This window comes from Agelaius phoeniceus, chromosome 3 (assembly GCF_051311805.1).
Source record: "Agelaius phoeniceus isolate bAgePho1 chromosome 3, bAgePho1.hap1, whole genome shotgun sequence".
Lineage (NCBI taxonomy): Eukaryota > Metazoa > Chordata > Aves > Passeriformes > Icteridae > Agelaius > Agelaius phoeniceus.
In genome coordinates this window covers 86314509-86328484 of record NC_135267.1, presented here as the reverse complement: position 1 = coordinate 86328484, position 13976 = coordinate 86314509, and the positions used below count along the sequence as shown (strand labels likewise).

The following is a 13976-nucleotide window of genomic DNA, read 5'->3' as shown; positions in this document are numbered from 1 at the left end:
CCAAAATTCACTCTCCAGTGCATATTAAATATGCACCATCAAAGCATTACGGTACCTTTCAGAAAACAGAATGCCTATACTGATCCATTCCCTAGCATGCCTTTCCAGAGAGTCATTTTGGAAACCAGATTTCTACCAGACCACCACTCTCATGAACACACAGATACCTTGGTAATGTAAAAGACAAAATCTGAAACTGGACTGCAATGAACATTTTTCTAAGGAATTTTGAAGTAGAAAAGTCCCAATATCATGTTAACTTATTCTCTGCTAGTAAGTGCACATAAATTCCAAATTTAATTATGTCAATTAATACAAAAAAAAAAAAAAGGAAAAAATGAAATCTGATGCTTATCTGAGTGGGTAAGAAATGGGAGAAGGACAAGAAAAGCACTCAACCTCTGCTGCAGTTTAAAAGCACCTCACTTTCAGAAGCTATATATATATAAATCAATGCTATAGAGAGAGTAAAACCTCATTTTAGATGAGGAAAATTCTTGCAAATTACGATAAAATTCTGCAATAGCATTTTACCCGCTGTATATTCTTGTGTTATTTAACACTCACTTACTTTATCTGCCTTAGCAGATGTCACAGCCAGCTCCTTCTCCTTAATAGCCAAGTCCTTAGAGAGCTGAGCAACAGATTCACTGGCCTCCATCAGCTTGGACAGACCTATTAAGTAAAGGATAAAATTCAGAAATATAGCAACTTCTTTTTTCCTAGTTAGATTACACAATCTAGGCATGATCTCACATAGGTTGTACCTTGTGTTCTCATTCAATTTTATGTAAAGGAGAGAAAGTGGGTGTAAGCAGACATAATATCATGATTGTGCCTACTGTTCACTTTTCATAGATATAAGTAATTTTGCAAGGCAGAAAATTATGATAAATACGATTAATTCTTCAAAAGAAAACAACAACAAAAATGACAAAAAAGGAACTATGTCAAGTATATGTTGCATCATAAAGTCATGAGACAATCAGAATTTCTGAACAATGCTTCATTGTGTTGTTACATGAAGAAATTACTTAAGGATCCATGATTGACTTCTAATAGAGTCCCTTCTAGAAAAAATTGGGAACAAGTGGAGTCAAAAGTGGACCTAAAGATCACAGCAAAATTATGATCTCCAGCTCCTGCATATTGAGTTTACCCTCTCTTGTCCCTGGTGACAGAGGGGGTGAAAAAGCACCTATGTGCTGAGGGCCAGTCCCATCCTAGCTTTTCTGTGTGCTACAGAAACCACTCCTTTTATAGAACCACGGAATCACAGAATATGCTGAGTTGGAAGGAATCTATCAGGATGATCTAGTCCAACTCCCAGACTGCACAGGACACTCCAAGAATCCCACCATGTGCCTGAGAGCATCCAGAAAGAGATGTGCTTGCTCCCTGTATAGTTATATATTCAGTCTTTCCCATGCACTCATGGGTTCTTTTTTTCTCTTCTCTCTTGCTCATAGACTTAAGCACAGAAATTCTGGCCTTTCCCGAGTTCCTCATTGCATGCTGAAGCCTCTCCAGCCTATTTCTTCCTCATCACTGAATCTTTAAATCCTACAAGCTTTCTGGAAGTAAATCCCGTTATTGCCTTCTCTCCCTAAGGATTTGAGTCAGCACACCCTTGCAGCTACACACTGAATCTGTGATATTTCTCTGTGATGGCTCTCCAATTTTCTGGTACCCCATTTCAAACAGAAAAGAGTTCTCTCCCAGCATAGCCCTTGTTCTGACACAGCTGCCTCTTGATTAGGTTGCTGCCATTCTACAGAACCGCAGAATCACCTAGGTGGGAAGAAACCCTCAATATCATCTAGTTACACCACCAATCCAGCACCTTCAACCCAGAAGCCACAAAAGGGAAAGTGATACCCTTTGATGCTTTACTTTTCCTTTTCCTGCTACAAGCCTAGAGTGTGAAGAAGGAAAGATGGAAAGAAAATAGGAATATGCAGATCAAAGAGAATTGAAGAATTCAATTATAAATGAGAAACCTTTATAGCTTATTGAGGTCCCCTGCATACTTCCAGCAAGAAATATTACAGCAACTATGCAAGTGAAAATAATTAGAATATTTTCTAACTGGCATTCATTAGACATGGTTTTCTATGCATCAAAGATATGAAGATGCTGCAGTAGAACATATCTATGTGAACATAGATTCACATGTTCACTGGTACACAATCACTTTTTTCAGCAGAACATGTAAGGAACTTGCAATAACATGTCAGAGGCTATGAAAATCTACATATGAAATTTTATTGATAGTGCTTAAGCTGCCTATGTTACTACTTCTGAATTACTTTGGAAATTAAAAAACTGTAGAAAGAATACCAAAAAAACCTAAACCAACCCCAGCCTTTTGAATCTTCAAGGTTCTCAGACTTTATCCCCATCTCAAAGTAGACAGAGGATAAATTCAGCTTTCAAGAACTGGCAACAGATCCATAGAGTGAAACTTACACAATTTGAAAATATTCAGGATCACTTACTCCTCTACAGTTCACTCTAATTCAGTAAATAATTAATGAATAAAATAGCTATGCATTTTTATTCTAGACTTTTCTTCATATAAAGGGTACCAGTTAATCATTGGTTAAGTGCCACATTCTTTACCTTTGTATGAAAAATCTTATCATGTAGAATTCTTTATTCCATTGAATTGGTATGCAATATCTTTTCTGATAAAGGCCAGGTTTCCTAAGGTGCTCAGTTGACTTTATAGATTTACAAAAGTATGTCTAGATGCAAACTGGAGAAAACTGAAAACACTAGAAAACTGGTGTTCTGAAGCCTTTAAATACTAATGCCAAAAATTAGGCCATTTCAAACAGATATCCAAAATCTGTCTGAAGAATATTTCAACCATACTTTTCTATATTTCAGAACCACAGCTATAAAATGACCCCAATTAACAACTACTTATTCTACAGCAAAAATACAAAATAAATCACACGTGAAGCACACAGATTGCATAGTGAGAATTTCTATAGACAAGTCCAGAAACAAGTAATAACTGTTTACAATTACCTCTCTCTACACCAGTAAATCAGATGCTACCTCTGCCCATTTTCACGCTCTACTTTCTATTAAAAATTCTGATACACAAATATTAAAGTTCAGTACAATGCTGAGCTGAGTGGTTAGACTGGTAGCTTCTTTGAGGTATTTTTACAAGACTCATTATGAGGTTGTGACTGGGGGAGTGTCTGGTAAAGGTCCTCATATACTACCACTTCTGGACTGCAATTCCCTATAAGTGATCACTGAAAAAGAAGTCTAATGTTAAAAACATAGATCATTTGAGATGACACATGGAATGTATTTGCTTACCAGTTTGCATACGCTCAGCCTGCTCATTAATACTATTTAACTTCTCAGTGTAAACCTCTTTGTAGCCATTGATGAAAGAGAGATAAGATTTAGGTGTTACGTAAGCTCGTCTTCGATACCTAAACAAAAGCGTATTGGCAACATCAACTTCATGTGTATTTTTGATATATACAGCTATTTGATCACTTCCACAAAAAGAGAAAAGTATATAACTCAAGTCTTTATTCATTCAAAATCAGATTTCTTCATGATGCAAACCCTTATACTTTTAGTTACATTTTTTTTTATCCACATAGACAATATTAAAGACTGTTGAATAGTGGGAATGAAGATGAAGAATTTGCAAGGTAATAGCAATTCTTTTTCATGGCCTGAGGATATAATAGCATAGCAGATTTATTTTTTAATACCCTTAAAATACCTTTATTGATACATAGAACACGAGTTCAAAAAACACTTTCAGTAGCAACATTTTTGAGATTAATTATTGCATTAATAGAAAATATTACCTTTGGAAATAATTCTCACAGCTTTCTGATACTATATCATGGAAGAGACCCATGGTTTGTACTACTTCTGTTTTAACTGGTGGAGGGCAAACCATATTAAATTCTGACAGAAAATAGTTGGACACAGCTATAAGAGCTTCCCTGGGCCATCGACTGAACCAATCCATGGTGCACCCTGATATCAGACCAGGAAATTTCAAAGAACGTGCACGGAACTTCTCACCAACCTGAAGAGAGAATCGCAGTTTGTTAGCAATATGATTCTTAAGCAAAGGTCAATGAAAGTGTTTAATTAGTAAAAACAACTAAATAGTCTATTTTCTTCTTGATCAATTTCTGCTAAGAACACCTTGAATTTGTTTTCTTCTCAAATAGAGTTTTGCAAAATTTCTAACATTCAACATTCATGAAATTTGAAGAAAGAAGTTCTTTACAAATATATTTTGTTTTAATATTTTGAAGCATCAAATAATGTATTTTAATTGCCAATAAAATACTGTTTTCCAGTTAAAAGCCATAATTTCACAAAAATACATTCACTGATGTGTATTAGGAAAGAATATGTGAGAGGAAAAAAATACTTTAACTTGTAAGAAATTATTTTGTTTTTAAGTATTTTGCTGTTAAGTTTTCATGGCTGTACTATTACTTTTATTATCTCAGCAATTACAACAAGACTTCAGTAATCTTTTTATGCATCTTGAACTTCCTTTAAAAAATAAAACTTGAATAATTATCTTATACCACATAGGCAAGTTTGCTAATGGAAGAAAGGAAAACAGATTTATAGAAAAAACTTACTGGAGAGAAGCAGAGGACAACGTGCAAGTTCTTCTTTGCTCGACTTAAGAAGTACTCATAAAGATTGTCAAAGGTAGGAGGATGCCGAGGCAGCTCTTTTTTCATCACAGGTACTAAGGATTGGGTGATTTCATCCAATTCATCCCGAGCAAATAAATTAGAAATCTTTTTACAAAGTAAGAAATTGATAATTAATTGCATGGATGTCATTATTACAGAATTTATAAATATTTGCCTGTTAATATCTGTATCTCTCTCTCTCTGCATATACACAGTTTAGACTAAAAACCACAAGTTTAGACTTATGAAACTCCATTGAAATCTAAGAAGTCCAACTCCAGAAGAGTATAGAATTTGAATGGCAACCGAATCATCATTTAATAAAAGGCTACTGAAATACTAACCACAGCCCTTTTATATTCTCCTGGCTTACACTGAAATAAAGAAACTACATATCCAGAGCACTCCTTACTTAAAAAGTTGAAATATTTTAATTATTATTACTCTACAATGTATTACCAAGACAAATAAAGGAGTGAGAACAAATTCTACAGTACCCTGTCTCTAGAGCACATTGGCTGTCAGGCTGAGACCCTTACCTCTCCTGAAGACAGCAGATTATTTACATATTCCAAAAATGATTCCTCTTTTATCTCATTATCAGTGAAAATGAAGGTGATACCTTGTCCTTCCTGTCCAGCTGTCCTATATAATACTTTTAAATCTTCAGCCAGATTGGTTACATTATAGGATCTAAGAGAGATAAGGAACATTATCTGTTAGTTCAAAACAATGCAGAATACTGCTCTTTTTGGATTATAGTATTTTATAAATGACATTGCAAACATACTTTGTAAACACAGATATTTTGGTGCAAGAATAGCTAATACACAGTCTACCTCTTTCAAGTCAAAATAAATCCAGTGTTGTATACAGACCAGATAAGAGTGTATTGTTTTCAATATTTTTTCAATGGTGTCAAAATTGATATTAAAGAAGAAGGAAAAAAAATAGAAAAATCTGTAGCCAAGTAAAGACAAAGCAATACCATAAACCTGATTTATATATTTCTTGCATTTCTTACCTGGTTAAAGTTATCTGAAATATTTTATAGCCAGCAATGAAGGAGGCTAACTTTGAAAGACTTTGTTTTCCGGATCCACCGACTCCAACAAGTAAAGCATTTCCATAGGCTGTCCGAATAATTCGGGAAATCTATAGAGGAGATAATAAAGAAAAATATCAGTAATAAAGTTGAACATTAGTTAGGAAAATTAAAAAATCTATTATGCTTTATGCCTAATTTGCTATAATACAATGTAAAAATTATTAAAAGGATACTTGCAGAAAATTTTTCCTCAAAAGAACGCTTGTAAATTCTTTAGGAATTTTGTGTGGCTAATGAAGAAACTGCATATAAGAATATGGGATTGTTATCATCATAAACACATGAAAGGGGACATTTTGAGCTCCAGTTTATTTTGAAGACATCATCCTGAATGCGTTTAAAAATATCAATAAAAAGCTAGAACAAAGATACTAATTTCCTAATTTTAGTAGTCTGAAAGACTTAACACGAATAAACTACGCTTTAATGTTACTTTCTAGTCTATCAACTTTCAACATTTCTTTTGTGATAGTTTTTTTACCAAGTCTCCAGAGACAAAAGTTGAATTACAAATTTTCTATTCTATTGCTTTTTGACAAATATTCTTTGGGTTTATGATATATTAGTGCACTATTAAGATGCTACATTATATTTTTGTTCATATGTAAATTATGCACAAAATTCAAAAGATTGGCATCTACATCAAGTCTTTGAAATATATTCATTTTTATCTTTTATAATATTTTAGCTTACTGCACACTTCCTTATGAGGCTTTCCAGATATATATATTAAAGTCTAAATATGAAATTATGTAGGTGACTAGATTTATTGTCACCTTAGGTAGAAAGGAGCCCTGCTGTCACTGATTGCATATCAAGGATTCAAGGTCTTCTGAAATGCACTTTGCATCATGTGAACCATATTTTAAAAGAAATTTATTTACTCCTGTTTAAATGCAAAGCAAACAAACATTTACTTCATTTGAGGTGAACTAGAGACAAACAAAACCCCTTCTTCTGTTTTTGTTTCACTGCAACTTCTTTGTGTCTTTCAGCAATCCAGTCAAAGCAATTCCTGAGATAACTCTTAAAGCTGAGACACTTATCTTATACTTTGCCTTTATTTAACCCCCATGAATCAGATTTTGATTTCAGATGAATTCTTTTCTTATACATTCCTTTCTGATTAGGACAACAAATGATTGTTAGTTGAGACCTACACACTACCCTAATCTCTACCCTACACACTGATTCTATTGCAGCCCCAGTTTATGTTTCCTTTCATCCAGTCAGATTCTACCTCAGGTTGTTTTTGTCCCCTGTCAGGCACAGATACATTTGAAGTGTTCTCTGAATTCTAAATGGTTAAAAATAATTTTATATAGACAGTATAATTGTCTTTATTTATGGTCTCACATTTCCTATTGAGGAAAATTTTCATCTGTCTGAATATATATAAGTTTAAACAGATATTTAAATAAGGAATTTATTATAAAACATGCAAACAGGTAAAATGACTGTAGCTCTTTCCTAGTTCTCAAAAACGACCATGCAAAGATGGCAAAGTAGTTTGGGGATAAGGATAGCTTTTCACAATGTGCACTCTAAGAATAGCTTGTCCAAGTAAACACTGTTACAACAGTTAAATAAAAAAATAGCAATACCAAACCTTAATAAGATGTGTCATTGCATCCTTGAAAAACACCAGATCAAGAAAGGACCCTCGAATATTTTCATTGTATTGGGACTGATATTGCCGCAATTTGTTACAAAGGAATTCATAGCTTGGAATCTGGGGACAAAAAAGAAAAAGAAAAAAATCTGTAGCAACACTTGTAGACCACTTCAGAATTTTAAAACTCCCTTGATATTTCTACACAAACTTCAGTTTTATGTTTTGGCCATGTGTAATGATATTATCTTGCTAATTCACCATAATTATTGCAGTTGTGTTTACGCAGAAATTTTTTGCTAATGGTGGAAGAAAAAAAGAAGCAACAAGAACAGGAAAAGATAGATCACATTTGTATGTCATTATTAAATCTAACATCACTAAAATGATTTGTTGCATGCTAACTAGAAAAATCTGGATATATTTTCACAAAAATTTTCATAGCTATTTAACAAAACTGTATTGTATGAGTTCAGCAATATAACACACTTAAAAATTAAAGGAAAACTTTGGTGCCTAGTATTTGATTTGTAAAATGAAATACCTCCTCATAAACTTTTGGTGCTTGAAGCTCAACATCTTCTGGTTCTTCACCAGTTGGTTCAGGCTCATCTCGTAAAAAATCTACAAAATACGGTTCACTTTTGAGAACTTGACTTAAATCTGCTTCCACATATTCCTCAATTGTTTTATCAATAGTTTGTCCAAACCAAGCTGTGTCTTCGGGTGTATTAAACCTGAAAACCATAAATTAGTACAAATTAAAAATAATATTTCTAGTTATATAGAGAGAAAACAGGTATCTAAGTACTAAGAAAAAACCCTAAAACAACAACAAAAAAACCCCAAAACTTGTAACATTTTAAAGAAAATATGTATTAGACAATACATACTACACAGTGGTCACAGAAAAGGATTAGGCAACATTCACAAAAATCAAATGCTTCCATACTATAAAGTGTAATAGTCAGTGACATGAAATATAAAACAAGATAATTTGATTTTCCAAGTTTGACCAAGAATGAGACAACAACAGACTATGTAATTTTTCAGATAAAAAAGGCAGAAAAAGGGTGAATGCTTTCCCAAATAACCACGGCTAAGTGAATCTTTCATCTTTCAACCTACAGTAGAACAGCATCATTTCTGGTATCACAACACTGCCTATGGAACTGCAATTAGACAAGGAATACTGAAAGGAAGGTAGTATATGCCACTACATCCTGACTCCATTCTCAACACATCTTACACAAAACCCATAATTAGCAGAGGAATACACATTGGGGTAGAGGGGACTAATTAATGTCCGGAAACATATACTAGTGACTACATTTCATTGTGTAAACAGCTTTATCTGCTTCCCTTAAAAGATTCAATCTGATTTTAATACAGATCAGACCTTTGGCTACTCTGCTTATGATTACCGGTGAAGCAACAAAAAATACTACTTAGGAGTGACTGGCAAATGCAAGAGACAAGAACCACCTCATCAACAGAAAAAACTAATTCCAACTGTCAATGTCAAAGTACATAAAAAATAGTTTCCATATATTTACTTATTTTTCTTTTCAGTGATACTGAGAGGAAAGTAGAAAAAATGTGAAGAAGCCCAGCGCTGTGAGTTTTCAAATAAGACAAGCTAAATTGAAGAACTGTTGTAGAGATAGCCTAGGTATGCATTACATCACTATTGCTAGAGGTCTTTTGTAATGACATTAAAATATTAATCACTAGGAAATTTAAAAGCAGCATGGAAACAGGGAATACATGACTATGCTCTCTGTCTCCCTCTTTCTAATATATCTGTACAAATACATGTCTTCTATGCATTTTTAAATTTACCACAACAAATTAAAAACATGTATTAACATATCAATAAATACCAGTGATACTGCTCCCTAATTTAAAGCAGAAAATAGTACACTGTATAATTCTGTATGATACTTCTGCCTTAGTAGGGTGGATCCTAGCTTAAAATAAAATTAAATATTTTCCCTGTCTCATTTCAACAGCACTCTGTTGCGCATAAAAATTTACAGACATAAATTTCATCAAATATGTATGTTTGTATAATATTTGACAGTAAAGAGAGTGAGAAATATCAGACAGAAATATCAGCACTGCTAATATTTTGTAGTGGACAGACTTCTCTGATCACAGAGAAATAATTATAACTACTCACAGTAGTAGAGGGTATATGTCAGGCTTTTAGCAGCAGCTTTAGTGCTACATCTAGAATTTCACAAGAAATTGAAGCAAAATGAACAGAAAAATGTCTTGTGGTCTCCAAGACATACAGGTCATAGTTATACCTGTTTTATGAATATTTTGAAAGAGATTTGTAGGAAATGGGCCAATTTTTAGTCATAAGCATGCAATCCTGTTTTTTTTCTGTGAGGAGAGCAAAGCAATTTTAAATTAACCTATGTGTATAAATTTAGGACACCATAAAGTTCTCTTTTCTACAGTGCAATCAGCTGAGTGCAGCTAAAGGGGGAAAAAAAGTAGGTTAAAAGATATAATACCTAGATATTTTGATGTTTTCCATTCAGATACTGGGTTAATATATCAGTATATACCATTATATTTGTTGGAATAACACACCAATGCAGACTGTATGTAAAATAAGATAAAAGTTTTCATATTGGCCTAATAAGATTTACAACATTTAGCAGTTTTACAGATGTATGAGCATAAATGAAGTAAATGGCTAAACCTACAAAATATAAAATGCCATAATTATTATACCTGTCAGCAATTACCCTGGTACATTCATGTTTAAAAAGTTTTAGGATAACACTGCTGGTTGTGCATTCTTCTGCCTTTATAGTTAACATTCCTTGCCAAATTCTAGAAAGGTCTCGAAGGTTGAAGATATAGTGGAATTTAGATGGTGTAGGTAACATCTTTGCCTAAAGAGAAAGATTGTTAATATTCAAAATCAGTTAACACCAAGAAAGAATCAATAAAAATTATAACTTTATCATTAATAACACATATAAAACATGCAAATAACAAAATACACTACTATTCACACATAATAGTGTGGGAAAACTGTTTATAAGAAGTCACCAAGAGTATCTAATTCCTTAACAGCAGAATCTATCACTAAATGTATAACACCAAGACATACAACATGTAATTTTTTCACCTGTTGCTCTGGGTTTATAAATTAAAAATTATAATTTGTAAAGAATTTCACTCCCTGCCCCTTAGCTATGGAGATCAAAGTTTTGGGTAACATGAATTAACTCATAGGAATGAATGGACTGATATTTCTATTCTGTCTTCTATACTGAAATCTGATATTTTCCAGATTTCATCTGGAAAACATTGTAGCCCATTCTCTGGGTGTTTTTTTAATCTCTTATTTTCTTTTCTTGTGGTCTGGTTTTTCGTTTGTGTTTTTCTTATAGATATGATCTTAGGGAATAGTTGCCTAAACTAAACTAATAGGCACTCTATGTGGAAGGGGTTAACAGCAGGCTTGTTAGTTAAAGGAGCGAGAAGAAGTTGAGAAGTAAGAAGAAGTTGACAAGGAGCTTTCTCTAAGGTTGTAACTAAGGAGATTGAGAGAAGAAAGATAAGAGAACTTTGTAGCTACACAAAGCATTTTTAGAAAGTTAGTTGAAGTTACTATAACTTCTCACTAATAGTATTATGTTGACTTTTTGTAACTAATAGTAAAGATAGAAGAAGCATAAACAATTAGAAAGTGTATAAAAGTCAGCTATGTTCAATAATAAAGTATTGCCAACTAAAACTGCTTGTAATCTCTACTTTATGTCGTAACCACCTCAACAACAACAACTCTATTCAGAGATAAAACTTTCCTTGTATTTATACCTTTGTCCGCTGCCACAATATTCTTCCTGTTGAGACCAATTTTTCCACCATACCACATACTTCAGGGTTGAATTCTCTACAGGGATGAAAGTATCCATTGGCAATTATACCTGAAAAATACAAGACACAATAAACAATTAATCTCAGCTTATAGGATATAATAAGGTAGGTCATGGACAAGACAAATAGGTGCTTATTTAAAATAGTACTTGGTAAAACATAATTTAAAATTACAGGTGAAATTATTTTTCTCTGTTGTCTATGGCTTTTCTGAATTGGTATAGAAAAATTGAGCAGTAAGTGCTGGGTTTCTGCCATATCCTGTATTGACAGAGTTTCCAGAATTGAGAAATTTAGCAACAGAGTACATTCCAGACAGTTCAGAGTTGGAATGTTAACCTACACAGAAATAGCAGGGCTTATAGTCTTCCAGGAAATGTCATTACTTTCTTAATATTTGTTTGTCCAAAACTAGAAAGACAAGCATTTTAAGGAATTAATTTCTCTTCCACAGCACTATTTTTGCTGTACCACAGATTCAGCTGTTTTCCTGGAAGAACTCTGAATTTGCATGATGAAAGTGAGAAAGAAAGCATACTTTTATAAATTTAAAATCCATTACAAAGGGAAATAAACTGTACTAAAACAAAAAAAAAGTACCAAAAATTTTGTCGATGGATGCATTGGATGGCAATGTACAATTGAATACAGAAAATTGTCTTTTTAAACGCTGGGGAATATCGTTACGGCCTCCTCCAGGATGTATCATTGCTGCTATTATTTGTACATCCACAATTGTAAGGAAGTCTCCAGGTTTATCCAAGCTGTACATTCCTCTCATTTCCATCATCTGACGGACAATTTCATTTGTTATCTGGAAATTTATGTGAGTTGTACAAATTAGAAATTTATGCAAGAAAAGAAGAAAATACACCATGATAATTTAACTTCTTTTTGTAATTCTCCCAATCCATAGTGAGATATTGTTACCTTAATCAAAAAACAGATTAAACTACCTTCCTTAGACATATGGAAAATCTAGGTTTATGTGATTTTAAGAGGCAGGAAAATTTTTTCACAGCTCTACTGGCATATAATATCAAGAAATTGTGTTTGTATTCTGTTGAACTAAACAAAATTAATGAAATTAACTGGAGTAGAAAAAAATTTGTTCCTTAATTTGGAAATTTGTAGCTGGAAATTCAGCTACAAATGTTGCAGCTATGCTTTTCCGCTCACTCTTGGGCCTCCTTCAAAGCAAAATAAGCGATTTTTTAATGTTTCTTTTGAAAGGTTATTCACTCTTCATTCCACTCTACAGCTCCAGAGTTTGCCCACAGCAAGTTCTCCAATGATATTCAGCAGGCCTTATGTATGTGCTCACACACCCCACCAAAACCAGTATGATATGCAGCATGTCACCAATCACAAATCATTATTCCATCAAAAATATTTCAGCCATGTCTTGCGGCCATAATGCAAGACTTAGTGGAGGCCTTGAATTTTTCATATCCTTTATTTCTCTCTCCAAGGTATTGGCCTTTCTCTTGGCGCAGCTTTATTTATTAGTCCTCTCAGATTAATGTCAATCTTGAAATTGATAATATGCTACTTTAGTACAGTGCTGATTTTTGTTTAGTCTTAAAAAAATAAGGAAGTGGATATTATGTAAAATATAGCATCATTATATTACATATTTCATCAATAAATATAATTTTCTTTCTTTTTTTTTGTGTGCGTCAGTGTACCAAAATTATAAAGCGCTTCCAATAATTGACAGTTAATTAAAAAATTTAGGAAGTCCACTATATATATATATATATATGTATAAGAAATCCACATAAAAAACCACAAAAATTTGAGAATAAGTAGTAAATATTTAAAAGGTCTACCTGATCTCCCCATTCATTGATAAATGGCATATTGATATCATCAATAAAAATAGTCATCTTTCTGCCCCCAGGAGGTCCATAAGTGCTTCCAACACGTTTGTCCACATAACTTTCTATTGTCCTCTAAAAAGATAAAGAAAGTTCTCTTTTTTATATCTAAAGCAATAATATTTAAAAGAAATCGTTGAAAAACCTGCAACAGCACTCAGCCAATGATTCTGTCATTTTGCTAGCAGTTTCATCTTTAATTTTACTATTAAGGAAACCAGTTCCTAAGGAAACCAACTCCAGTCCTGCAACCCACCTCTGGCTATCAGAGCTTTTTAAAAAGTTTCCAAACTTAGAAATTATCATTTCATTATCAGCATTATCATTCTAATAACTAATATAACTTGTTTAATATTTGCAATACAACTGCAGGGCACAGAGGCCACTTAGATTCCTTTAATTATTATTTTCCAAGTGTCTTGTGAGGGATATAATGCAAAATTTTTAATATTTTGGTGGCAAGAAAGAGGATGCAATAGACAAGTAAGAATGATATATAGCTGAAGTGTTTCTTCAAAGTTCTACAGCTCTGCAGTATTTCTAAAGATACATAAACAATGACATAAAAAAACACCTTACAAGATGGTACCAGATGTTTTCCTTAGACAAGTAATGTTTTCTCCATAAAAGCACAAATGTCACCCTATATGAGTAATGTAGCATGTGCTGTCATAAAGATAAAAGTATTAAAAGTATTTTTGAAACAGAAAATACACACATCTTTTGTCCAGTGTTTTTGCCCCATTTTTACAACAGGATAT

General features: G+C 33.1%; 1 protein-coding gene across 1 annotated transcript in view; it reads right to left on the bottom strand.

Moving 5' to 3' along the window:
* DNAH8 (dynein axonemal heavy chain 8) overlaps window positions 1-13976 on the bottom strand; it is a 115532-nt gene that overhangs the window by 34557 nt on the left and 66999 nt on the right. The window contains exons 55-66 of the mRNA XM_054629253.2: window positions 13168-13290; window positions 11936-12149; window positions 11276-11385; window positions 10178-10341; window positions 7974-8166; window positions 7427-7549; window positions 5734-5864; window positions 5249-5402; window positions 4650-4814; window positions 3849-4075; window positions 3340-3458; window positions 572-675 (exon numbers count right to left, since the gene is read on the bottom strand). Of these exons, the coding sequence (XP_054485228.2) occupies window positions 572-675; window positions 3340-3458; window positions 3849-4075; window positions 4650-4814; window positions 5249-5402; window positions 5734-5864; window positions 7427-7549; window positions 7974-8166; window positions 10178-10341; window positions 11276-11385; window positions 11936-12149; window positions 13168-13290 (1827 nt within the window). The remainder of the gene's footprint in view (window positions 1-571; window positions 676-3339; window positions 3459-3848; window positions 4076-4649; window positions 4815-5248; window positions 5403-5733; window positions 5865-7426; window positions 7550-7973; window positions 8167-10177; window positions 10342-11275; window positions 11386-11935; window positions 12150-13167; window positions 13291-13976) is intronic.